Genomic DNA, 26,848 nt, shown 5'->3' on the forward strand with positions numbered 1-26,848 from the left:
GTGGAATCCAGTCTTGAAGGAGTTGACTTCTCCTTGCACAACAAGAATTTTCCCTTCCTTTATTTTCCCCTGCAGCCCTCAGCACCCCCCCCCCCAAATCTGTTTCAGGGGATTTCCCCAACACTGGAGTGTGTGTTGGAGGCTGCAGGGGAGAGGAAAAGATGGTCTCTTGCATTAGTGGAAGTCTGTACGTTGACATGCACATAGGCAAGTGTTGGATGCAAACCATAGTCATGCCTCAAGAGCTCTGTGAATTCAGTGAGAACTTTTGACATTCTTTTTACTAAAATGTGTATGTTGAAGACATGCTAACCACTAAGTGATAGAAGGTGTCTAACTAGTGTTAAACATCTTGCTTCCCAGCTAAGATGAATATGCAATTAGTTAGTGTTCTGCAATAACTCACCACACAATGAATGATATAGTAGTATGCATTCAGACAATGAAATTTAACCCATGTGACTAGTGTAATGTATGAACTCAGTCCTTAGATCTGATCAAGAATTTTATAAAAACAACATAATCTTCAATTTTTCTTGGATTGGAGGCCAGGGACTTCCTTCACCATATGATGCAATATGATTTCTAAGTAGAAATGCTGAGAGAGAAGAACTATTTCATTTGCAGCTCCTACCAACAGACTGGAACAATCATTTTGAGAAACTGTTCCCTTCTGAAGTCATATTTATTACACGATAATGCATGTACTACCTCAGATTTCTCCAGACTCCTTCTGTTGGAAGGGAAAGGACCAGAAAGGCAGCATACATTATTATGCTCCTTTATTATATGCTGTCACTTCTCTCCCCCTTTTCTCCACTTGTAGAGTATAGGTGAGATCCATATGTTTCCTGGCTCAATATTAGGAGCTGGTTTTGATATTTAAAGCCCTAAATTGTTGTCTCCTGGTATCTTTAAGGGCCACCTTATTTCATATGTGCTTCATCATATATACTCTGGCATTGGGGACATTGCTCCAGCTGCCAGTGCTGAACGAAGTTTCGTTGATGCCTACTAGGAGCAGATCTTTCTTGGTGAAGCTGTTTTGTGGAATGCCCTCTTCTGAGAGGTCTGCCAGGTCCTGATGCTGTGCTTTTTCAGAAAGCTTTTGGGCAAAACCGATTTAGTTTATTTGAGTTTTATACTGACTGATGGCACTGTTAATAAAAATCCCTAGCAAAAATAAGCAATAATAATTGATCATGTTTTTAATTGTTTTAGACATGTGAATTGGTTTTTATTATATATTTTGTGTTTCTAGTTTTAATGCCAACTCTGCATGTTGACTACTTTTCTATACTACTTGGCAGGAAGGATTCCCCCCCCCCCCCGGTGCCTTGGAAAAAGAAGCATCAAATGTTCACAAATACTTATGAATATAAGATTGTTTTGCACCTGAGTACAACGTGTGTGTGTGTAATGTAACTTAAGCAAGGTTTCCACGTTCCTTGTGTTACAAGTGCATAGATGACTTATGAATAGCACACATATAAGCAAATTGCATCTTTTGCTTACAAAAGACTCACAAATGGCCTTCTGACCTTTTAACCCTTAATGTTTGTGCTATTTCAGAGAAAAAACAGAAACATGGCATTATTAATAAGTCTATCTGCTTCTAATGTATGAAGCGCCATTTGTGACAGATTCACAGGAATCAGAAGAAAATCTTACATCCACTAAGAGCATTTACTTGGGTATCATGGTTCCAGTGTGTCATATCTATTTAAGGGGGGGGGACCCTCATGAAATACATGATTCTGTAAGTTATTCTGCTAACATTCTTTATATTTTACTTGCTTTTTATTAGATGAGGCAGACGGGAGTTGCACAGGTACGATCTACTGGAATTGCTAATGGGCCAACAGCTGACTCGTCTTTGCCTACAAACTCTGTCTCTGGTCAGCAGCCTCAGGTTGCTCTAACCAGAGTGCCTAACATCACGCAGCATGGAATCCGTCCAACCTGCCCTGGGCAGCCTATGGCAAATGGACCCTTTCCAGCAGGCTCAGTTCCCTGCAGCACAGCAAGAACGCTGGGTAGTACAGACACTATTTTGATAGGCAATAATCATATAACAGGAAGTGGAAGTAATGGAAATGTGCCTTACCTGCAGCGAAACGCACTCTCTCTACCTCATAACCGCACAAACCTGACCAGCAGCGCAGAGGAGCCGTGGAAAAAACAACTATCTAACTCCACTCAGGTATGCACTATATTTTTTATGTTGTATAGCAGAATGTTAGTACAGGAATATATTTTTTGCAGGGTTTTTATCACATTCTGTGGTCAGAAAGATCAGAAAACATTCGAACCTGCACATTATAATGGAAAGCTATTTCTTTATATATATTAAGGGAATTGAGTGTAATTATTTTATAAAAGTTTCATTGTCATTTTATTTTTGTACAGATGCTTGATGTATAAAATTGCAAGTTTTAAAAATAATATGGTCTACTAATTGCTTTGGTAAAATAGCATCTGTTTTAATCCTGATTTGTTTTCCAAGGCAATAAGGAACTGGTAATAAATATTTTTGTCAGGAAAATCATGAAATAATATTACATGCTAATTCTAAAAAGAAGCAGCAGCAATTAATGCAAAGCATAAGTACTTAGTTAAATACTTGGCACTATCACTGTTGTTTTTCTGAAATCGGAAAGCCAGGCTTCAGTATTTTCTAGCCATGTAATAACTTGTACTGGATAGTCATATGTTTTTAGTTTCACAATTAATCTTTATCAGCTGTCTTTGTTTCTTGCTTTTTAAAATGTTTGGCCTTAATGTAGTGTTGAATTCATCACTAGAGTAGCGGTTAATCACAGAGGCTACTTACCGGTATTGGCCATGCGTGTCTGCTTTTCTGGTACTAGCACAACAATTAAATTCTAAGCGCTATAAAAAGTGGTGCAAAGAGTAAATGGTTGAAAAATTGTTTTAGTATTCAACACTGTTCAGCTACATAATGTATAGGTATACTATTGTTGATTTCTTTGTATTTTGGAGCTATGGGTTTTTTTTAAGTGACCAGGACAAAAATCTAGAAATACTTTGGAACACCTTGAGAATTTCCTCTGAAATTGACATTGCCTATTCTTATATGTTCTCATTAAACAACTTAACTGAATGATGATCATCATTTTTAATTGGCACCCACGTTCAGCACTGGGTTCATACCACACATTCAGAATAAACCATACCATGATAGCTCTCAACCCTCTTCAGTGAGAGCCTCCCACAAACCACTAGTGACCCTGGAAGGATCCAACTGTCCCTGAGGTTTTGGATTTTCTCTTGACGAGGCCAGAGTAGAAAAAGGAAGAACCAGAAGCTGCAGAGAAAGAACTACACTGAAGCGGCCATGCCAGGAAAGAAAGCTGACCAAAAGACCTATCTGTGACAGTCATCTGAGACATGGGTGGAAGCAGGCACATGAAACAACACAGCTGAAATAAAGAGTTGGTGCTCTTTTGAAATCTCTCAGCCAGACGTGGCCCATGGAAGATATGCAACATTCATCCTTTAACTAGCCCTTCTCCCAGAGTACAGCACAGATCCCATTCCAGCTTTCATGGTCCATTCTACTTGTTCTCTGGAAGCAAGAAGCACAGCAGCAATACCCTCAAGAGTGGAAATGTTCATTTTCACTGTTGCTTCTCACCTGGAGTAGAAATGGATGCAATTGGTGTGTGTGTTTGTGTGTATGTGTGGAATGCTTAAAGGCAATTAAGACAAACCCCACTGAAAATGGAGACCACTTCCTGCTGTGGTTTTGCAGGCTAGACTTTGACGTGACGGGAGGGAGCTTTCTTGTGTAGCACTGTTCCCGCCCTGCTTTTGCCTGATTACCATTATTCCTTACATGAATGTGATTAACTCTTTTGCTGGGTGCTTTACAAAATTCAGCCATTTACCATTATTCCTTACATGAATGTGATTAACTCTTTTGCTGGGTGCTTTACAAAATTTGATTTTAAGTTTGATTTTTAAGCCACTTTAGTTGCCTTTCTATTATACTACATGGGGTGTTTGCCTCTTAAATTTCGCAGTTCTCCAAGAGGCTAGACACTGTGGGATAGCAAAGAAGTGAACACCAGAAGTCATAGAATAATGTAAAAAGGCAGTAGAGCTTTGAATTGAACTAAAGGTGGTGTTTAGTCTCCATCTCTCAAAGTCCATTTGTTTCTGGTGTTGGTGATTTTATGTCACTGTTAAAAGAGTTTCTGCCAATTTTAGCGTTTCTTACAATAGACTCAGTTTGTGGCTGTTTGGCATAAACTCTGAAGAGCTGCTAAATGAAGACAAGAAGATCAACAGCTACACCCTCAGCAATTAGGCTTTAAAAACCCACCGCAAAATATCATACATACAATCTATTACATATTTTGTAAAATGGTTTATCCATTTGTTCTTTATGCATTTGGACGTCTTTGAAGATCTCATTGCCAAACTCTGCAGAAGGGTTCCTGAGCTGGGGGCAGCAGTTTTTGTTGATGTTGGGATGCTGGGCTCCATTTTGAATCAAGCTGGTGGCCTGAAGTATGACTTCACCCAATATTTGGTGTGACAGGTCTGAAGTAAGACTTCACCCAATATTTGGTGTGACAGGTCCAAACTGCACCAATTGTAATGCCTCCAAAGATAGCATCACATGATGGATCCAGGTTGTGCTCACATAAACATCTTTGAAGATATTGCAACCCAATTTGGAATAACAGTTCCAGCCTGCACCAATTTGGATACCTCTGAAGATACTGTCACCCAACTTGGCATGAGCATTCCTGAGGGGAGAGGTGGTGGACTTTGTCTATGTTTCAATGCTTAGAACCATTTTGAAACAAGATGGGGTTTGAAATGTGAGTTGGCTGTCACTTCAGCCAGTTTGGGGTGCAATGGGTCCAAAGTATGCTGATGTGGATGCCTCTAAATATTTTAAGGACTGTGGAGGTATTTGGTGTGAAAGGTTGCAAGTGTGCCAATTTTGATGCATCCTGGGATATTGTCGCTCAACTCGGCATGACGGTTTCTGAGGTGGAGGCAGTGGTCCTTGTTTATATTTGGACGCCTGATGCCATTTTGAATGAAGATGGCAGACTGAAATGTGACCCAGTTTTGCATGTAACAAAGTTTCCCAAGGTGGAGGTTTTGCCTATGTTTGTATGCTGTTGGATGCAACGCGCTATGTGCCAGTGTATGTGGCATAGCCCCTAACCACAAATTATATTATCCATTTAAAAATCACAATTTTTTGTGGGGTGGGTTGGTGTTTCTTTGAATTCCTGGGCAATGCAAGGCAGTCCTTGCTAAGATGATATGAAAGAATATTGCCTGCAGCAGTTTAACAGTTCAAACTCTTGGATCTGAATGACAGTAGAAGCAGACAAGCTCTTTTCATTTAGAACTCTTAAAGTACAACCCACTGCCTACTCTGCATGCAGCTCTTGAGACCAAAAGGCTCCCTGCTCCAGTGGCTCTCAAATACACAACCGGGGAGGGGGGGTAGTGACTCATTTCCAAAAAGCAGTAGGAAATGGAAGGGCTAAACTTTAACCATGCGGGGAGCCACTAACTAAAGTTAAAATAATTGGTTTTGAATAATTGTATTAATTGAGAATTAATTGATACTGTTATAATTGGGCTATTATTGGGGAAATATAGGAAAATTAAGACAAATTTATTTTGCAAAAAAGAAAAAAGAAATGGAAGGGGAAAATACATTGCATAGAGATAATTTCAGTAGGTGGAGAGGGCTTGAGAGAAGAGGATACAGATCAGGGGAGGAAGTATGAAAAGAGGGTTATGTACTGGTTGAATATGAAAGTAGCTTGATTTGCAAAGTTTGTAATAATTAAACTTTTAATATTTAAATAGACAAATTTTTAATAAATAATTAAACAGTTATTTGCACATTAGAAAATCTAGAATGCTTATCAAGCCACAGGTCACACTGCTTGCAACTGATGGAAAGTTATAGTCAAAAACACCTGGATGGTAATAGGTTGAAGAACACTGCTTCTGTGTTATAAAAGAACCATGCAGCTTTTTTATAGGTGCATCTCTTCATTTTGGGACTCCTTAGTTGGGTGTATTATTGCCTTAATGTTAATTTCTTGATAGCAAAGCTGTTTACATGTGCATATAGCCCCAGTTCACAGGGACTGGAATGAATCCAGATATTGTCTTCATAGCTAGGTTGCCTCATATTTATAAATTTCTGACAATTAAATGCTTTTTTCATAACTGGATGGAAAGGGCTGTTTTCTAGGATGTTTTTAGGCCATATAGAGATTTCAGGGCACATGGGTTGTTCTCTCTATTATTCTTGTTTAAGTAAAGTTGTAAAACTACCATATATTCCAGCGTATAAGATGACTGGGCGTATAAGACTACCCCCAACTTTCCCAGTTAAAATATAGAGTTTGGGATATACTCACCGTATAAGAAATACGACCCGGCGTATAAGACGACCCCCGACTTTTGAGAAGATTTTCCTGGGTTAAAAAGTAGTCTTATACGCAGGAATATACAGTATGTCAGATCTTGAGTCTAAGGGGCAAAAATGTCTTGCTAAGGCCTGGTGGTTATAATATCCATAGTTTTTAAGCTCTTGGGTTTTACTAACTAAGAGGAAGATAAGACATTACAATATTTGCAATCCACTTGTTAAGATGGGACTTAAAGGTATTTGCTTTGCTATGTATTGTTAATCATTTAATGTATTTTGCAAATAGCCACTTGCTCTATGGCCTATGGCACATAAGAATTGCCTTCAAGGCAAACAGTTGAGTTTCTAGTGTACATTCAGCTAGTTAATAGTTAATGCCATGTAGTGTTCTGGGATCTTTGCACGTGGCTGTCTGTCCTTATCCCTTCTCAAAATGAGCTTCACGTTCAACAGTTAGTTCTGTAGTGCTGCCTCGGCTCCCTTTGGGGAGGTTGGGGATGTGAAGGCAGCTTCTTCCCACTGACATTTTAATTTCAAGATTGCTTTTGTGAGCACACAACATTTTTCCATTTACTTAATTTGTGTTTAAAACTAATGAAAAATGTGCAAATTACATTTGATTTCTGTCATGCAGTGTTTCTGTGCAAGTATCAAGCTTACATACAACCAGGAATATTCAAGGTTGTTATTATAGATATACAATAGATAGAGATATTTAAATACTAAACTATTTTTCTTTTCTTTAGGGGCTTCACAAAGGTCAGAGTTCACATTTGGCAGGTCCTAATAGTGAACGACCTCTTTCTTCCACTGGGCCTTCCCAGCATCTCCAGGCAGCTGGCACTGGTATTCAAAATCAGAATGGACATCCTACCATGCCTAGCAATTCAGTAACACAGGGGGCTGCTCTCAATCACCTCCCCTCTCACACTGCTACCTCAGGTGGACAACAAGGCATTACCTTAACCAAAGAGAGCAAGCCTTCAGGAAACACATCAGCAGTGCCTGACACAAACAGGCATTCTGGAGAGACACCTAACAGCACTGCCAGTGTAGAAGGACTTCCTAATCATGTCCATCAGGTGACGGCAGATGCTGTTTCTAGCCCTAGCCATGGAGATTCTAAGTCACCAGGTTTACTTAGTTCAGACAATCCTCAGCTCTCTGCCTTGTTGATGGGAAAAGCCAATAACAATGTGGGTACTGGAACCTGTGACAAAATCAATAACATTCATCCACCTGTTCATACAAAGACTGAGAATTCTGTTGCCTCCTCACCATCTTCAGCCATTTCCACAGCAACACCCTCTCCAAAATCTACTGAACAGACTACCACAAACAGTGTTACCAGCCTTAACAGCCCTCATAGTGGACATGCAGTTAACGGAGAGGCGTTGGAGGACTCCCAGAGCCCCATAAAAACCAACCCTCCTCTTATTGTTCACAAGACTAATCCCCAGATCATACCATCAATGTCGGTATCTATATATCCCAGTTCTGCAGAGGTTCTAAAAGCATGCAGGTAAGTGATCAAACTCCTCTAAAAGAAAATATATAATTTTATGTTCCAAGTGATTTTTTTTTAAAAAAATGGTTGAAGTTGCTATTTAAAGGAATATGAAGTATTCAGCTGTAACTATAAATTAATTTATTTTTACCGACTGTAGATCTTATTTGAGAATGAATGGTTTTAAAGTTGTTTAGAATAAAGTTAGCTTCAGCTATAACTTGGTTGAGGGAGAATTAAATGAAATTTATGTCAGTATATGGAACAATAATTAGCTTGAAATGTATGTACTGAAAATATGTATTTGTGAGCCTAGGGCTTGCTGATCAGAAGGTCAGCGGTTCGAATCCCCACAACGGGGTGAGCTTCCATTGCTCGGTCCCAGCTCCTGCCCACCTAGCAGTTCGGAAGCACGTCAAAGTGCAAGTAGATAAATAGGTACCGCTCTGGCGGGAAGGTAAACGGCATTTCCGTGAGCCCTGGTTCGCCAGAAGTCGCTTAGTCATGCTGGCCACATGACCCGGAAGCTGTACGCCTGCTCCCTTGGCCAGTAAAGCAAGATGAGCGCTGCAACCCCAGAGTCATCCGCGACTGGACCTAATGGTCAGGGGTCCCTTTACCTTAACTAGAGACTCCTAGGATTTCTATTACAGAGATTGAGGCCAGGAAACAAAGGGGCATGAAATTAGTTTCATTATTCTAAAGAATCTCTAGTTTGGTTTTCCTGAAACAACAGCTACAAATTATGTATGACATACTGCTGCCTGGCATATTGAATTGCATAAACAAATATCCAATTTTTGGCATAGAAACTGCTTTGGTTGTTCTGTATGATAACCTCTGTTGGGAGAAAGGCAGGGGAAATGTGTCCCTGTTAATTCTCCTCTACCCCCAGCAGATTTTGATACCATTGACAATGGTACCCTTCTGGAATGGCTGTCCAAATTAGGGGTGATGGATGTATATGTGCAGAGGGTGATGTTTGGAGAGTGTTATTTGACCCCATGGAGCCTACAATTTGGGGTTCCTCAGGGTTCAGTTTTATTCCCTGTGTTGTTTAACATCTGCATGAAACCTCTGAGTGGGGTCATCCAGTGTTTCGTAGTACGTTGTCAGCAATGTGCTGATGGCACCCAGCTCTGCTCCTCCTTTACATCTGCATATGAGGCAGTGGATGAGCCAACAAACTAAAGTTAATCCTAACTAAGTGTGTGGCCCTGGACCAGATGGATTGGATGTTGCCTGCTCTTTATGGGGTTACAGTCCCTTTTGAAGGAGTTGGTACTCATCTTGGGGGTCCTTCTGGATCCATTGTTGTCACTACAGGCTCAGTGTCATGGAGCACCTTTCATTAGCTTTGGTGGTGGCTGAGCTGTGCCCCTATCTGGACAAGGATAGTCTTAACTTATGTTTTCTGTGCTGGTAACCTGGGTTAGATTATTGCAATGCATTATACCTGGGGCTGCCTCTGAGGATTGTTCGGAATTCTCAGCTTGTGCAGAATTCGGCAACCAGGTTGCTCACTGGGCCAAGATGGTTTGAGCATGTAACACTGATCCTGGACCTACTGCACTGGCTGCTAGTTAGTTTCCAGGCTCAATTCAATGTGTTTATTTTGACCTATAAAGCCTTAAATGGCTCAGGACCGCAATGCCTCAAGGACTGCTTCTCCCCATATGGACCTACCCAGACCCCGTGATCATCCTCTGAGGCCCTTCTTTGTGTGCCTCCGCTGCGAGAGATTTGGAGGGTGGCAACACAAGAACGGGTCTTTTCTGTAATGGCTCCCTACTTATAGATTGCTCTCCCCAGGGAGGCTTGCCTGACACCTTCATTACATATCTTTAGGTGCTAGGCTAAAACATTCCTCTTCTCCCTGGCCTTTGGCCAATTAAACCATCTATTTTGAATTCTCGGGGGGTATTGTTTTTGTTTGTTATTATGGTATGATTTTTGTGTTTTTTATATTATAAACTGCCCTGTGATCTTCACAGGGTGGTATTAAATTAGTAGTAGTAGTAGTAGTAGTTGTACCCCACCCATTTGACTGGGTTGCCCCAGCCACTCTGGGCAACATCATAAAACATTAAAAATTAAAAGCTTCCCAATACAGTTCTGCCTTCATATGTCTTCTAACAGTTGTGTAGTGAAAGAGTAAATAAAGGTAAAGGGACCTCTGACCGTTAAGTCCAGTTGCGGACGACTCTGGGGTTGCTGCGCTCATCTCGCTTTACTGGCCGAGGGAGCCGATGTTTGTCCGCAGACAGCTTCTAGGTCATGTGGCCAGCTGACTAAGCCGCTTCTGGCAAAACCAGAGCAGCGCACAGAAATGCCGTTTACCTTCCCGCTGGAGTGGTTTCTATTTATCTACTTGCACTTTGGCATGCTTTCGAACTGCTAGGTGGGCAGGAACTGGGACCGAGCAACGGGAGCTCACCCCGTCGCGGGGATTCAAACCGCCGACCTTCCGATTGGCAAGCCCTAGGCTCAGTGGTTTAGAACACAGCACCACTCGCGTCCCAGTGAAAGGGTAGTTGGCCTCAATTCAAAGGAAAATTGGAAATTCCCTTTGGTAAATATAAGTTCCTGGTCAACCCTAAACTAGCTCTTGTGATCCTGCTCAGTAGATGTCACAGTGCTTCAGAACTTTTGTGTGCAATGTGGTCCTCTTTTACTCTGTCCCTTAATAATTGCAACTATTAGATGCAGGCAGGGGAAAGTGTTTCTGTGACTCTTAACAGATACGCAACCCCCCCAACTTCCCAGATGTGCTCTCCCCCTCCTCTTTTATACATTCTCCCTGCCATCCGAGGTAACACAGAGCGGAGAAGATTACTACATAAGCACAGTTGGGCCTTAGAAATGAGAGGGTCCAGAACCCAGAAGTTGGATTAAAGGCTAACATTTATTATGACATAAGCTTTCTTGGATTAGCGTCTATTTAATCATATTCAAGGAATGTTATCCTCGAGTGACAGGTATAAATACTGATGGATGTAGAGAGAGGTTAAAAATTTGCACCCATGTGTTTCTTTTCCTGCCAACTAAGGATAATGTTCAATGCATCTGATAAACAGGACTCTTAATTCATGAAAGTTTATGCCATGATAAATTTGTTAGTCTTGAAAGTGCTACAATATCCTTTGTTTACATTCTAATGGACAAGAAAATATAAAGTAGGGTAGGAGAAGGAAGAAAAGCATTGAGGACTGACCGATAATGTAAGAGATCATAGAGCAGCAGGTGCATGACAAGACTCCTAATGTCATGTTACTGAATTCTATATAGTCATGTGTATTTTATGTGTAAAGATTTGTTGTAAAGCTATTAAATTTCATCATCTGTCTTAATTGCTGGGAATCCCTTTGCTACCTGTATTCTGCCTTTTAATCTGTCCCTTTAAACCTATTCTTATTTGAAAGATGTTCCATTGAATGATCCTTGCCATTAAATTTCTGTGCATTTTTTCCACGCTGTGCTCTATTAAGATGAGATTAACGAGAACTGTATATTATTGGAAGCATGAGCCTACCACTTGTAGGCATTTTATGATATATTCTGCATTTTTTCACCCTCTAATTGATTATTAAGGAGCTCAGGGCAGCAAACAACAAGTTTAAAATCAATGAGAAAAATTAAATATTTGAATAGAATGTTTACCAGGTAATTCCTAGTATAAATATTGGTAAAATGTTTTATTAGATTTAAAATATTCAGTTAATATCCTTGCATTCTTTTTATCATGCTCAGTAAAAGTATAGCACTCCCAATTTGCTGAGCAAACTTGTTAGCAACAGTGAAATTTCATTTCTGACTGGTTACACGCCCTTTTCATTTACTGCCATGCCCCCAATAGTGCATCAAATAAAGATACTGTTGCTTTCCAGGAACTCCATCTGCACATGAGACAAGCTGTGTAGAACATTTGTATATAGCTCTGTGTTCCATTTTATATTTAGTAGCTTTGTATCTTTATATTTAATATTTATAACCTCAGTAGCATGTTAGTGAAGGGTTTTATTTATTAGTAGCATATATGTTTTAGTCTGGACACATAAGAACTTTTTTTGCAAAGCTTGACTGTGAATTGCAACTTAATAGAAGTCATTGCTGAGGCTTAGTTAATATCTCACTTAAATCTTATATTTTGTTTTACTTAAAAATAAGGTGTAACTTCTGGAAATGGAAAGAGAATTGGAAGCAAATATGTAATCTACACATTGGACCTTAGCATAGACACAACCCTACTGGGCTCAATATTGCCTTACTTTCCAAGCCTTCCCATCCTTATTATTTCATTATTGTTTCTTGTGATTATCAAAATCTTTAAAATCCATTTGAATGTTAGTCTTGCAATCATCCAAAATGTTATCTCCCTATTTGAAATGGTTCCACAGCAGCTAATTAACAACTTGGCCATTATTAATTCAATAGCAGTATATTAGTAAATATTTAACAACAGAGCTTATTAATATATTGTTGATTAATGAATCCTTTGCTGCCATTCTGCTCATGAGTTGTGAACCAGCAGAGGCTTTCCATACTGGAAGTCCAGCAGGTTACGGGTGTTCTTCAATTCCTTCTCCCCCCTGCAACCTTCCCTACAATGTTCCACACTGTTCTGGAGGGTTCCCCAACCTTCTAGAACAGATATTTTACAAGTTTAGGGAGCTGAGTAGGGTAGCAGAATTTGAGAAAATATGCCCCCTTCCCCCCCTTTAAGTTAGGCAATGCCTTTAATAGAGTTTAAACCTGTTTAAGCATCTCTATTCATCTTCCTTGAATATAATTTGTTTTCCCCATTTCCCCCCCCCCCCTTGCGTATATACTTCTAAGGCCTGAGAAGATTAAAAGGATTTCAGATTTATTTCTAGAAGTTGTAGAAAAATAACATATTGTTTGACAGAGTGGAATGAAGAAAGGTGGTTAATACTGTGCTTAATTCAGCTTTAAAAAATAACTAAACAGAAGCCAGACATACGCATCCCAAACTGCTCATCCTCTTCCCGCCCATGTCACTGTAGTGTTATGCACGCAATTCTACTGTCTCCTTAAGATCAGGAAGGTGAGAGGGTTGGGGAGAGTGCATGCAACTATTATAATACTGCTCTACTATATCGCTTGCTGTCTGGTATATACAGTGGTACCTCAGGTTACAGACGCTTCAGGTTATAGACTCCACTAATTCAGAAATAGTACCTTGGGTTAAGAACTTTACTTCAGGATGAGAACAGAAATCGTGCGGCGACGGCACAACAGCAGCGGGAGGCCCCATTAGCTAAAGTGGTACCTCAGGTTAAGAACAGTTTCAGGTTAAGAACAGACCTCCAGAACGAATTAAATTCTTAACCCGAGGTACCACTGTAGCTTTAAATGGCCTGAAAGAGGAAAGACAGAAAAGATAGAGCAGTGTGGCAGAAGAATGGTTGGTGTAGCTGCAAGTTGTCTACTCCCCTGGAAGCAATTGTTACTTGCTCCAGGTGAATTGGAAAGTCCTCAAAGATACTTCAGGAATAAAAGATTCTTTATATTTTAGGCAAAAAAATTAAAATTGTATTCATAACACTAAATGTTGGTCTTTATTTTCTGATTTCATTGACATTTCTCTGCAAGACAAATTATTTCTGACAACTTATTTTGAGGTTATTGTTTTTTGGTAACACATTATTTTGTTAATTTTTCTTAACAGACAATGCAGGAAACACTGAACAGAGTTCTCTTAACACCTTGCCAATAGAAGAATAATTATAATTACCATTACCATTTTTCTCTGTACCTTTTCATTTTTATTTTGGTTCACTTAGCATAGAAAACCTTCCAGAAATAAATCTATTCTAACAATTAATATATTCTGACAATAGATTCCAGAATTAAATAAATATTATTAAATCTTATAACACATCTATTGAATTGTAGTGTTTAAATCAAAGAAATTGTTTTTGGATAATTGATCAATTGCCTGCTTTGGATGGGGTTGTTCTCACTTGAAAAAGCAGGTTTGTAGTTGGGGTACTTCTGGATTCATCTTCATCACTAGAGGCTCAGGTGACCTCAGTGGCTAGTGCCTTCTAGCAGCTTTGGTTGGTAAAACAGCTCCATCTGTTTATGAACTAGGGTTGCCTGACCACTGTCATCCATGCACTGGTAACCTCTGAGCTGGATTACTCCGATTCACTTTTTGTGGGGCTGCTCTTGATGCTTGGTCCAGAAGCTGGAGCTGGGGCAGGATATTGCCGGCATGTCACCCTACTGTTGAAACAATTGCACTGGCTGACAATTAGCTACTGGACTAAGTTCAAGGTGGTGCTTTTGGTGTATAAATTGCTATTCAGCTTGGGTCCAGGATATCTGAAATATTGTCTCATCCTTTATATACCAAATTGATCACTGCACTCTACAGATTAAGATCTTATCAGATCCACACCATGTCAGAATAGGGCCTTCAGTTTTGTGGCACCTAGCCTTTGGATTGATTTATTATTATTATTATTATTATTATTATTATTATTATTATTATTATTTATTAGACAGGCACCATCTCTGTTCTCTTTTTGGCACCGTACTCTTTTCAGTCACCTTTTAAGTTGAGGTCTTTCCCAATCTGTATATGTATTGGATTTCTTTTAAATGTTTCTATTGTTTTATCACTGGGTGTTTCCTGCCCTGGGCTCATTTGAGAGGAAGGTGGGAGGTGGTGGTGGTGGTGGTGACAGTTCTCAGGATGATCTCCTGTTACCATAGTCAGCATAGAATGGACCCCCTGCTTTGGTGTTTGCTTTGGAGAGAAGCAGCATATTGAATTTTGATATTGAATATGGATGGGAAAGATTTCTTTTTGACTATTTTTCTCCGGCTTGGTGCCCTCCAGATGTTGTTGTACTACAGCTCTCATCACCCCCGACCATTGGCCATTCTGGATGGGGCTGGTGGGAGTTATAGTTTAAAATATCTAGAGGGCACTAGGTTGGGGGAGCATGTTTTGATCGTGATCTGCTTAAAAGTTCAATCCTGGCTTGTATAAGTAAAAAATAATAATGTAATGCTGATGTCCAGCCACTACTCCTTCCCCAAATACTTCTTTTTCATCTGTTCTTTGCTGTATGCAGTCACAGCTATTTAATTCAATCTTTTGTCTACCTCACATCAAATATTATAAAAATAGAATGTTTCTAGAGATGTCAAAAAAGACCCTGCAGCATATTTATCATTCTAGACATTTTCTATAATGCTACAAAACTTCTGAAATTGAATAAAGCTTATCTCATGAGATCTGCAAAACACGGCAGGGCTCATTTGCACATTACAGTAAACCATAGTCAAACTAAACAATATTTAAAATGTGATTGTGCATCATGCCAGAGCACACTGCTGAAATTCATGAGTTCATTCCACGTAGCACTTCACTCTACCACCTCTCCTGGTAAGCCATGAACAAAATCAAGGTTTATTTGGAAAGAAACAAACCATGAACCAGGTTCAGGCATTACACTAAACCAGCAGCTGTAAGAGTGGGGGTGGAGCAAAGGACCCACACTTTCAGTGGTGTGCACTTTTCAGCTGCATGTACACCTTTAAACCACAGTTTAGTTTTACTATGGTTTAAAGTGACATGTGGATCAGACCATAGTTAGTGACTACAATTGTTTTTGTTTTTAGTTTTAATAGATTTATTGTAATACCAGTTTTGCTGTTTGTTGTTTTTTTATTTTCCACCACCCCCAGCCATGGCATAACTGATATTTGTATGAATGCAGACCCTTTTGAACGTGTATGTGTGCCCATGCACTGATGTGCATGTGATTTCCTGTATTCTGTCAGAAGGATCTACTGCACAGGTGGTCACATAGCTGTTTTCTTTGCTATCTACCTTCTTTCATACTGTTCTTCTCTATCCCTCCCTTCTGGGCTATGAAATGAGGAGGTGAATGAAACTCCCAGTTAGCTCTTTGCTTTCACAACTAGATGCACGCATCTACCTTTCCTCTGCTTCATAATCTTCTGAGTGCACTGATACCTATGAATATATTTATGTTGATGCTCTCTGAACCTAATTAGATGTCTTCCAACTTTCCAAGAGTTGCCTCCAACATTAGTTCTATTCAGAGTAAAAACCAAAGAAATTCATGGACATGACTTAACTAGGGTTCATCAGCTCTGAGTAGAACTAACATTGGATACAGCCCCATGGGAACAAATTTTCCTTAAAATGGAGAAAATAATCTACTTAATATTTCAGGTTAATAATCTATTTTTCAGATAACTGCTATTGAAATTTATCTTAAACTCAAATTCAGGGAGCAAAGGAAGTAAGAAAATATAGTTAAGTAAATATAAAAAGCTCATATATATGTATGCGTGTACTGTATTTGTGTATCACATGATAATCAGTTCACTTTTGAACTTAAATTGTATGTATAGTAATTGAAGGTTGATAATTTTCTGCATTCATCAGGTGTTTGTATAACTGTTTTTGTTTCTTCTTAGGAATCTGGGTAAAAATGGCTTATCTAACAGTAGCATTTTATTGGATAAATGTCCTCCTCCAAGACCACCACCACCTCCATATCCTCCCCTGCCAAAGGACAAGCTTAATCCACCTACACCTAGTATTTATGTAAGTATCGTTTAGATAGTTGTAAGAACATTTTGTTGCCTTTTAAAATAAAAGACTATATGCTGATCATGTTTTTCTAGAAATACTCTTGCTATAAAACCCTTTAGGTTTATAAAAGGCCTAGTACGCATCAAACATTTTTCACAAAGCATATTGCCTTCTACCTACCTCCCAGTGCTGCATTTCAAACAGCTTTTCAAAGTGGTTTATAAAGCAGAATGACTTATTAAATGCAAAAATTCCTTCAGTAGCACCTTAAAGACCAACTAAGTTTTTATTTTGGTATGAGCTTTCGTGTGCATGCACACTTCTTCAGATACAGTGAAATGGAACAGTCAAGCCCAGCAAACAGCGCCCGCCGATCTTCGGTGACAGGCGGGGGTGGGGGGAGAGCGGAGAACGATCTCCGCTTCCCCCCCACCCCCGCCCGTCACACAGCACAGGGCCGAAGATCGGCGGGCGCTGTTTCCCGGGCTTGTCAAGCCCAGCAAGGAGCGCCCGCCGATCTTCGGCTCTGTCCTCCGATGCGCTACGGCTCGGGGAAGCAGGCAGGGAGCTCCTGCTGGGTCCCGCGCCTTCGCCTCTCGCTCGGTCGGGGCTTTGCGATAGTGCTTATTTTCGGGGTATGTCTTATTTTTCACCAACCCTTTGAAATCCTGTCATGGCTTATTTTTTTGGGATGCCTTAAAATATGAGAAACACGGTAGCTTCCTCCCACATCTGCGCATTCCCAGATCTACTTCCCCTCCTTCCACAAAGCCAGACCCAGAACTTTGGTTTACATTTACTATGGTTAGTTCAAACCATTCAGTTTCAAAAACCATGGTTTGAAGTGGGCTTGCTTTAAACCAGGGTTGTGGAACCTGTGGTCCTCCAGATGTTTTTAGACTCCAACTGGCTGATCCAACAAGCACCGTTTGTATTTAGTGATGATGGAAATTGTGCAACAACGTTTGGAGGGAACAGATTCTCCACCCTTGCTTTACACTTTTACCATAGTTAATGTCATCCACAGTTTGTCATTACAAACCAAAAATAGAAGCAAAATATTATGTGAGCCTAATAGGACTCACGAAGCTGGACTCATTTGGTCTCACACAACTATAGTATAGCAGGATGTTCAAATGCAGTCATTGTCTGCTTACCTTTTTGTATTCTAGAATTCAGATTATGTATCTGTTTCTGTCTCTGATAAATATTTAAGTTGCCAACATATTCCTATTACATACCCTTATAACTTTCTAAATACGGCAATAAGTACTTTTTCTATAGCATCTAGGAAAAAACAACCACAGCACTAGAGAGCACACATCTTGAATCATTGCAGAACAGTTGCATGATGAGCTGCTCCTGCTTTCTGCATATCATCTTAGTCAGTGCTTTTTTTCTGGGGGTACGCAGGGGTATGCATATCTCTAAACATTTTGTGAATCTTTGTACTTTTGTCCATTTACTGTATTTATTTCCCCCCGATTTGAACTATAAAATGGTGGTATTCTTGAGTCAAAATGAGAATACCCCTAAACATTTTTTAGAAAAAAAACACTGATCTAAGTATACTTCTTGAAGTATCCTTAACAACCCATAAATAACTTCTAATGAGTAGCAGTGCCATGCCATGATGCATGTAATTGTTAGGAAGCATTATGACAAGGGACTGATACAACTCTGCATTCTATTTCCTTGCATTAATACTGAACTTTCTCTTTACTTATGTAGTTGGAAAATAAGCGTGATGCTTTCTTCCCACCTTTACATCAGTTTTGTACAAATCCAAACAATCCTGTTACTGTAATACGTGGCCTTGCTGGAGCTCTTAAATTAGGTAAGTTTGAGCTAGAAAGATTTACTTTGGGCTGTATTCAACCAAGTCAGATGCAGAGTATGGCCATGGAAATTTGTTGACTTGTCCATTGATTTTTAAGGGTCTACTCTGAGTATGATTTAATTGTGCATGGCTCTATATTTAGATATTTTTCTGTAATACAAATGTTTAGAAGTGGGGGTCCTCCTAAAGTACTTACAGATCACTTCGTCTTTGTATTTTTGTTTTCATATAGTTTATGGTAACATGTATTTTAGTGGCCACTGCATAAAACAGTAAAAATGTACTGAACTGGAACTGGTAAGGTATGTTCTACGAACTCAACTGCCTATCTAATTCTGCAAATTCAAACTGCTCAGTAATTTTTATTGATCTCTAACCAATACTTCACTACACAATTTTAGACTCTGGACTTACAGTGTTCTGCTCTCCTGGCCTTTAGATGGTAATGTGTATTATGTCACTTATTTCAAAATATGGTGAGCCAGTTCTGCTACACTGAGGGGTTCTCCTGCTGATTCTGCTGAGTAGGGTCCTGGACATCTGCCACAGGTTTTGGTAGCTTTTTCCTTTGTGAAATCTATCATCCTTTTAATGGAGATTTGGCTGAAGAAAGTTTTCTGAAACCTGAAACTGTTAAACAGGTTTTGATTCAGCTGAGAAATATTTATTGAATTGATCATGTATTAATGTGCTCATAGCTAGTACTGTCTAAAGCTTTAGCTTGCTAACTCATTTATCTCTGCTGTTCATGCAACAGTAGTGCATGCAAAAGAGCTCTCAGTTTAAGTACATGCTTGTTCCCTAGATCTAGGACTCTTCTCTACCAAAACATTGGTAGAAGCTAATAATGAACACTTAGTAGAAGTAAGGACACAGCTATTACAACCATTGGATGAAAACTGGGACCCCACTGGAACAAAGAAAATATGGCGTTGTGAAAGCAGTAAATCTCAAACTACCATTGCTAAATATGCACAGTACCAGGCCTCTTCATTCCAGGAATCATTAAGGGTAAGTAGGGTATTATAATTTATTTGTCAATTAAGATCTGTTCCTGATCTGCATCATATATGCACACTTAACTTTACTCCAAAAGCATAGGTTTTTGAGATACAGTAGAATATGTACAGTCATTTACAGCAGGATAATCAAGGTGGCTAAAATACCTTGTTTTTTGAAATTATTTGTGTGAAATTATTTGGAAGGGAGGGTTTAGATTACTGCTTGCAGTAAGAAATGAGAAACAAAGATAGACATTGTAATATTAAATCTAAAATACTTACTGAGAGAATGTTGCCTGGGGTTACATATGGTGGAAGAATGTGAAAAAACCAACAGGGGTTGTGAGCAAGGCAAAAAATGGCGACAAAAGAATTGAAAGCTGGACTGGTTTGGTGGGTGGGTACATTCTGAGATTCTGATAGTACTTTGTTGGGCTGATCAGGGACACAAATGGGATTTTTTTAGATTGCCAATGGTGATGGGGGAAATGGGAAATCCACTGAAGATTTTCGTCTGCTGGTTGAAGAAGGGAGCCAGCATTGTGTTCTCCTAGATAATTCCATCGCTGTTGGAGGGTGGGGGCTTCCAGAAGCATTCAGCCTCTTTGATTCTGAGGGCAAAAAGGTAAGCTAGAAAGATCAGAGAATGCATCAAAGCATTGAGCGGAATAGAACTGTGGGTGGCTCATGAGTGGGGCCCCACCTTTTCAAGTGGGAAATGTAGGGAAATGAAACACATGTCTGAATGGTTTTTGGACAAATGTATTACTGTTAGATGAAAAGGAATGTCTCAAAGGTTTTCTGGTTTTTTATATGTTATATCTGTTTATAGTAAAACGTGGAGCTTCTGTAGTGGAGCAACCACCACATCCAATTCCCCACTGGCCAACACTGGCTGGGGCAGAGACCTCTTTCTCTTTTCTCCTTTCCCCCCACTCCAGTTGACATACTTGGGAGAAAAAAAGGTTACACTAACCCAGGGCAGGAGTAGATCTGGGCCCTTTTAAGGGACCTGTTGGAGAAATGAAGTCTTAGGATCTTTTGGCTCCACATTCTTCTCAACATGCCCCTGAAATGCTCTCCCTTTCTCTCCTGCAAATCACTTCCAGAACGTGGCTGGTGGGACATGTACAACTACAGAGCTTTCTGTGGGTATACCAGAGGGCACCCAACAGCCTGAGTGCCAACCTGCTGGGAGGTCCATATTATTGATACAGTGGCACTTATTGCTGCTTCCACAGGTCCCTTGGTCAGCTTTGGGTTTAATCTCCCATTAACTAACACAATTCTAGAATTAGAAGCAAGAAAGAATAGTGCAAATCAGATCAACTGTATGAAGAGGGTGCCCTACATTTAGTATTCTCTCTCTCTCTCTCTCTCTCTCTCTCTCTCTCTCTCTCTCTCTCTCTCTCTGTGTGTGTGTGTGTGTGTGTGTGTGTGTGTAGGTTTTTTATTGTTGGAATTATAAATATACTGATGCCTTTGCGTTTTTATTTATTGTGTATTTATATTTTGCTGGATGATGATGATGATGATGATGAAGAAGAAGAAAATGTGGGTGCTGCTCAGGGGGTGATATTTTTATGGTTGTTCACTAAGTTGATTAAGATTATCCTGTAAACTAAGCCTTTCATGAGCTAAGTGGCTTTTCTTGTGGTCAAAAGAGGAGGCAATGACTTTAGGCATCTCCCAGTAAAATCACTTTTCATAGAGGTATCAATAGCTGTTCCATACTTTACTGTTTATGTTTACCAAATACTTGTAGAATTTGATTTTTAAAAAATGTAATGTTTGACTTTTGCAGGAGGAAAATGAGAAAAAAAGTCACCATAAGGACCATTCAGATAGTGAATCAACATCTTCTGATAAGTGAGTGGATAGAATTCAGTAGGTTCCCTTCACATGTGCTCCCAACAGCATAGGAGTTGCTTCTTAAAACAATCTATACTACAGAATGGGTGGGGTTGATTACATGTGGTTTTTCCACATATTTGGCGAGGTGAGAGAATGTGGTCAAGACCAATGTGATCCACTGGTATTCACATGCATGCATCCTGTGTAATGGGATTACACCACATAGAAGTAACTGGAAGCATGTATGAATTGGGTCACAGTGAAAGGAGAAGCGATAGAGTAAGTGTATTAATACATCGACTCACAATCTGCAATGGAAAGAAATGTAGAAGCCTCAGACCTTACCTGGTGAAGAGGTTTTCTCAGCCACATATATTTCCAGAACTACATTGATTTTTTAATGTCTGGATACATATGTGTTGTGTGTTTTGTATTCTTAATGTTTCAATTTCTAATCTTGTATATGCATAACTCGTGAATATATTTTCTATTGCTCCCAGCACAGGCATGAACAAAGTTGTAGCCTTGTAGAATCTGTGTTGTTGTTTTTTACTAGAACCCCAAGATTCACCAATCAGTGAGCTGCAAAATAGTTGCAGGGTAAGGTAGACAAACCCTTAGAATTAAGGAACAGGGTACCTAATAGCACATGCTTAGTCAAAGTACCGTAATCTGAATTCAGTAACAAAATGGTTTCTCTTTTGAATTTTTTTTAAAATTGAATTACCAAATTTTTACAAATTGACTTCAAAATATATAGTTACATTGTTTCATAGCCCTTTCACACAAAAATGCATTCCTAGCTCATGGTGATCACTTAGGTTTAAAATATACACAGGCTATGAAAGTCACATTTTAAGATGCTGGTTTTTTAAAAACCATTAGTTAAAATTTATAACTATAATTAATCTTTATTTTATAGTTCTGGGAGGAGGAGAAAAGGACCTTTTAAAACTATCAAATTTGGGACCAACATTGATCTTTCAGATGACAAAAAGTAAGTAAAGCTACATGTATATAGTCACCATAGGGGACTAAATCTTCTCAGGATACCAAACTTTGAATATTTTTCATGGATTGTATTATTAACTTAAATTTTACTGAGCTGCACCCCCTGGGTCAACACACTAGCCTCATCCAGTGACAGGCACCCTATGACTCTAATAACACTGGACCTTCAAGGGACAAGCTTCCACAGACTGCATATCTGGTCCTTTTCAGGAATGCAGGACTATCCAGAACAGGTTGAACAGCACCTTCATGTGCATATGAACCATACTCTGAAATAATTTCTGTTTTAGTAGAATTGGGCTTCCGTTTCCTAGTCTATCCATTACTGTACTGATTCTGAACACTGATCTCACACGCTCACTGCCTCACCTGAGCCTAATGTAAAGAGAGGAGAGACATGGTGAGGTTCAGTTCCAAAACTCTAGATTGCTCTGCTTCGTCCTGAGGTTATGGATATACAAAAGGAGTGTGAAGGTGCCTGATATGAGAAGGTTGTTCTGTGAAATTATCACTTTTCATTTCTCATGTATGAGGTGGACACTGTATTCTTTTCTTCTTTGGGGTCTGCCAACATATTCTTTAAGGTGTAATCACCAAACAGCTTTCTGCTCATGAAAGGTCCAGGCAAATGACCTTGTGCATGCTTGTGTGTCAGCATCTCAGGGTATGTCTTGCTGCTGCTGCTGCCATGGCTCTTGTGGAGAATTGAGTGGTGTCCAGTGTGGCGTCAACTATGAAGGCTATGGTCCTAGAGATTGATTAGATTTGACATGATTGGATTTGATAGTTGCTTTATCTTTCCCAAGGCAAGCCAAACCTTTTGTAAGGTCTGATGTAAGTTTTGCTGTATGTATATTGGCTACCCGCAGGAGTACCAAATGGATGAAGATGGAAGCAGAGCATGAGGCTCTCAGTGAAAGAAAGCAGTTGGATTTGTTAGTTCTCATAACCAGCAAACCACCATAACCATTCTGAGATCCTACACAGCCTATTGTGGCTGGGCGTGGGGTTTTTGTTCATGAAAAAGGCTTAATCAAGACAGTATAAATTAGTTATCTGATCCAGCATCCCAAAAGGGTCAATAGATTTTACTTGTGTAAATGTGTAAGTAATGTAATTGGTTTTTGCGTCTCCAAATACCACGATGGATTAATTTGCTGTTTTACAACAGGTGGAAGCTACAGCTTCATGAACTTACAAAGCTTCCTGCTTTTGTGCGGGTGGTATCAGCAGGAAATCTCCTCAGTCATGTTGGTCATACAATCCTGGGAATGAATACAGTCCAGTTGTATATGAAGGTGCCAGGCAGCAGAACACCAGGTGAGTAATGTGGAGTGCTACATATTGACACAAAACACCTCTTCATTTTTACAATTACTCAATTGTTCTGTCTTCTTTTTGCAACTTTACTTTTCATTAATAATTCTGAATTATGGATTTATACATCCTATTGGTTCTGAAGATTTTCTTAGTTGTGCTCTCAGCTACTTTTGTAGTGGCTCTTTGACTGCAATGATGACCATATAATATTGCCACTGATTTCAGTTTCCAACAAATGTAGCATAATATCACTAATAAAACCCAACAATTAAAAAGGTGCCTTGGACTCCCTTGGGGGTGGGGGGTGGGGTGTAAATGAAAGCAATAGTAATAAATGGATAAAAATCCATTCTTCTTGCTCTTGCTGCTCTGGCCATATGATGCAGCTCCTTAAGTTCCTATGACGACTTCCTGTCTGCTACAGGATACTTCACTAGCTTTTCTTTAGTTTTTTTTATAAACAATTTTTATTAAATTTTCCAATTACAAACCAATTATATCACATCAATTATTTCAAATTTTACAAATACAATCAATTAAACCGAATATTATGCAAAATCATACAATTTTTTGACTTCCCATGCTTCAGAGTCTGGGAATTCTTAATAACGTTTCACCCTGCCATCCTAGTTCTAATGTCCAAATCTTCCTCATAATCCATTCTATTCCCGATCTTTTCCCATCAAATCCTCTAGGTGTTATCTCCTCTCTTATCACAGCTTTTGAGATGAGCAGCAAACGAGATTTGAGGCAAAATCGTTCTTCTGTGTGGGTTTTTTGTCCAGTCCAACCTCCCCGTAGTTCCCCTCTTATACTGGAGCGCATCTCCTGCCGCGTCGACAATCAAGTATGAGCAATCGCCATCTTGAAAGACCCGGGAGGGGAGGGTGGGGAGACTGCTTTACTCCCCTAGCAGCCGCCCAATTCCCCATGGGGGTCGGGGGTGATGGTACGGGTCAGCCATAACTCCCACGGGCACGAGCGGAAGTCAGCTTTTCTTTAGTTTTTAATGTGGGGATCGCTAACGCAGCACCTTCATTTGCACCAACAGGAAGGAGCTCCAGATTCTCAGCTTTCCCTCCCCTCCTAGAAAGATTGTCAGGAAGTAAAATGTCTCGATGCCCTTAGAAGCAATTTCTGTGAAAATGAGTTAGCCTGACTGCTGGCTTTCTCTTCCAATAATTTTTTTTCTGCCACACAATAAATTCAGGTGAATGTGAAATAATCCACTCCCCAAATGGTAAATGCAGAATATGAAAACTTTGCAAAGAGGCTTAGGCATGTCTCCTGCTGTGCAGGAAGGGATATCCAGGCGCACATTAAGAATTCACTGCAAAGTTAACTTACCGTACAGTGGTATACATGTCTACCTCAGATGTAAGTCTCTGTGTTTCATGGGACTTACTCTCAGTTAAGTGGGTGCAGATAGTTATGCTTTGTTTCTTCATCAACAGTTTATAGACTGCTTAATTGCATGGCAACCTAGGCTGTGGTTTAGTGATTGGAACTGGGGTAAATAAGGTTCTTTTGCCTTTAATAGCTTTTTCTTCACAGTTAGGACGAGGAGGACATAGTCAACTTCCCGTGGTAAACCTAAGATTGTTGTGGGATGGGGGGAAGCAGTGACTGCACTCTCTCTAACATTGCACTATGCCATGACGTGTTATGTTCCCCTACCTCTTGACAGCCATTTTGTGACTAGCAGTAGCACTCTATCAAAATGTGCCTGCTGGTCTAAGAAGGTTGGCACCCCCTGTTCTAACGCCTCCATGGCCTTGAGTCGCTTTATATCAGCCCTTGCATCCCACATATCCCTTCACTTGTTCTAGAATCTACACCATCACCCTCAGCCATTCAAAGACCACCTGTTCCCCTCAGAATGGCTGCTGTTTCTTCCATGCTGCCTGTTATGCATGAAATTGCCTCCAATAGAATGTCTGTGATGCCACTTCTATTGCTTTCTTCAAATTCCTCCTCAATCCCCACCTTTTAAATGATGCTTTTGACAACTCATTATTCCCCATATCCATTGCAGCTGAGAATAATTGCATATTCTTTCCCTATTTACCCAAGGCGCAATTTCCCTCACTTCCTTAGTTTTATGGATGTTAAGCCCCCTGAGACAGGGACCTACCACTTCATTCTTTATAAAGCATCATGTGCATGTATGGTACTATATAAAGAAGAATAAAAATACTTGCACACTAAACTCCATCAAAGTCACTCTTGGTCACCCTGATGAATTACCTTTACAGAGAGGAGGACAAGCAGAACTTGTAGTTGCTTCCTGATCTCTCTCTGGCTTTCAATACTAGTGACCTTGGTATCCTCTGGGACGAACTCCATGGAGTGGGAATTGGGTGCCCTGTGTTACAGTGGTTCCTTTCCCAGTTACAGGACCAAGTCCAGACAGTAACATTGAGAGAGGGCTTCTCAGTCCTCTGGCAGTTATGCTTTGAGGTACTGCAGGGCACTATTTTATCCCCAATGCAGTTTAATATCTATATGAAGCCACTGGGAGCAGTTAATAGCAAGGTGCCATTAGTAAGGCAGTGACCATTTAAAGAGCATTCAGTGTGCCATCACCAATGTGCAGGTCCTTTTATGCGTGCTGTGCCGTTGCACGCAGGGGCCAGGAATGGAACCTCCACACGAAAAGGTTTCTGCCTGTATGCTGATGATTGGATGCCCAAGTAGCCACAGTGACTAGAAGCATGTTTTTCCAGCTATGCCTGGTACAACAGCTACAGCCATTACTGGACCGGGAGAGCTTGATCACAGTAGTTCAGACGCAAGTGACTTGCAAGATTGGGTTACTGTACCTGCAGGGCTTAACCTGGAAACTACAATTAGTACAGAATGCTGCAGCATAGTTGCTGACAGGATTAAGACCCTGCCAACATATAACACCTCTGCTCTGAGATGTGCACTGGTTGCCGAGTTGTTACTGGGCCAAGTTCAAGTTGTTACTATTGGTATATAAAGCGCTTAAGAGTTTGGGACCCACTTACTTGCAGGATCACCTTACCCCATATGTACCCAATAGACTGTTTTGTTCTGCAGAACTGGCCACATAATAATGGTTCTGCACTTGTAAGAAATTGGTCTTTTAGTGTGGCAGCACCTACATTTCAGAACTCTCTGCCTGTTGACACCAGGCATGTCAGCTTCTCTGTGGTCCTTTCGGGGCCTTCTTAAAACATTTTTCTTTAGGCAAGCCTATCCAGGCGTGTCAGTGTTGACATGTTTTAATCTCTTCTTAGTGTACATT

The 26,848-nt window shown here is 40.0% G+C and overlaps 1 protein-coding gene across 5 annotated transcripts in view; it reads left to right on the forward strand.

Annotated features, from left to right (window-relative positions):
- KDM6A (lysine demethylase 6A) overlaps positions 1 to 26,848 on the forward strand; it is a 101,861-nt gene that overhangs the window by 61,329 nt on the left and 13,684 nt on the right. For 4 of the 5 annotated variants that reach the window (XM_035114894.2, XM_035114895.2, XM_035114896.2 and 1 more), the window contains 8 exons: positions 1,808 to 2,203; positions 7,189 to 7,964; positions 16,434 to 16,563; positions 18,283 to 18,388; positions 19,197 to 19,402; positions 21,197 to 21,261; positions 22,169 to 22,243; positions 23,429 to 23,577. In XM_035114894.2, coding sequence (XP_034970785.2) covers positions 1,808 to 2,203; positions 7,189 to 7,964; positions 16,434 to 16,563; positions 18,283 to 18,388; positions 19,197 to 19,402; positions 21,197 to 21,261; positions 22,169 to 22,243; positions 23,429 to 23,577 — 1,903 coding nt within the window. Of the gene's footprint in view, positions 1 to 1,807; positions 2,204 to 7,188; positions 7,965 to 16,433; positions 16,564 to 18,282; positions 18,389 to 19,196; positions 19,403 to 19,858; positions 20,018 to 21,196; positions 21,262 to 22,168; positions 22,244 to 23,428; positions 23,578 to 26,848 lie in introns of all 5 variants that reach the window. The other variant, XM_035114900.2, reaches the window with a different exon arrangement.

The sequence above is a fragment of the Zootoca vivipara genome, chromosome 4, assembly GCF_963506605.1.
Source record: "Zootoca vivipara chromosome 4, rZooViv1.1, whole genome shotgun sequence".
NCBI lineage: Eukaryota > Metazoa > Chordata > Lepidosauria > Squamata > Lacertidae > Zootoca > Zootoca vivipara.